Here is a 999-nt window from a genome sequence, read left to right as displayed (position 1 = left end):
GATGAAATGTTCCACGCCCTCGCGGCGGACGTTGGACGGGCCGCTCTTCACGCGCAGCTTCGCCCTCAGTCCTGCGACATTCAGACGATACAGGTATTCAAGCGACGTCTCGTCAGCGCGCTTCCTCGCACGGTTGTATTGTCTCACGACAGATACTCCGAGCCCACAGAACTGCACTTGGAATTCGCGCAGAAGTTCTTTCCAGTCGCCCCTCGTGGTCCGACTGAGTTGCCGGTACCAGTTACGCGCTGATCCAGTGGACATGCCACCAAGCACCAGGCATTTTTCGTCGTCCGGGGCCTGATCCATATCGTCCGGGGCCTACTCTCCGTGATCGGATCCCACAGACTCCATGTCGACGTCCTGCGGCTCCGTTCTTCTCACCAGGGGCAGTGTTGGCGTCCCCTGTGCGGCGCGTTGCTCCTTCAAAAAGCGTTCCATCGCCGAGTTGAAGAACGTCTGCAGTCTGTCTGGATTTTCGTCCGATCTGCTGGCTGCCGCAGGAGCGTCTGCCCTGGGCGTCACGTTCGACACACGCTGCGATCTGGTTTGCATCATCGCGACTCCTGAAGGGCCGAGCTGCATTCGCTCGACTCCGTCCGAACTATCCGAGTCGGCCATCGAAGTCGCTGGCGGGTAGTGCGAGTGTTGGGACGATCCAGTCGGCGATGCTGATCCAAGGAGCTGGGTCAGCGCGGCTTCCAGCTTGTCTTTATCTGAGTGTGCGACTCTTCAACCAGCTCCTTCAGCTTCTCGAAGAGCTCCGACAGCGTGATCTGGATCGCTTTGAGGTCCAGATGAAACAGTTCTTTCGCTGCGAAGGAGCCTGTCGTGATGCCGGCATTCTTCTGCAGACGCAACACAGCTTTCACAGCGTCCAGCTTGTTCGTCGTCGTTGGTGGCGGCGCCATCGGTCCCTTCAGCGACCCAGACATCTGCAGCTGTAGGATCTTCATCACTGGGTTCTTGGCCAGAAATACTTGGAGCTCATTCCGGTTA

General features: G+C 58.4%; 1 protein-coding gene across 1 annotated transcript; it reads right to left on the bottom strand.

The window, feature by feature from the left end:
• Window positions 1–321: 321 nt before the first annotated feature.
• PPTG_16319 (hypothetical protein) lies at window positions 322–956 on the bottom strand (the record flags this gene model as incomplete). The annotated part of the gene is made up of 2 exons (XM_008913153.1): window positions 322–705; window positions 738–956. 2 exons carry the CDS (start codon window positions 954–956, stop codon window positions 322–324), a joined length of 603 nt encoding a protein of 200 aa, XP_008911401.1.
• Window positions 957–999: the final 43 nt, after the last annotated feature.

Source organism: Phytophthora parasitica, assembly GCF_000247585.1.
Source record: "Phytophthora parasitica INRA-310 unplaced genomic scaffold supercont2.52, whole genome shotgun sequence".
NCBI classification, from domain to species: Eukaryota; Oomycota; class Peronosporomycetes; order Peronosporales; family Peronosporaceae; genus Phytophthora; species Phytophthora nicotianae.
This window is presented reverse-complemented; position numbering and strand designations above follow the sequence as displayed.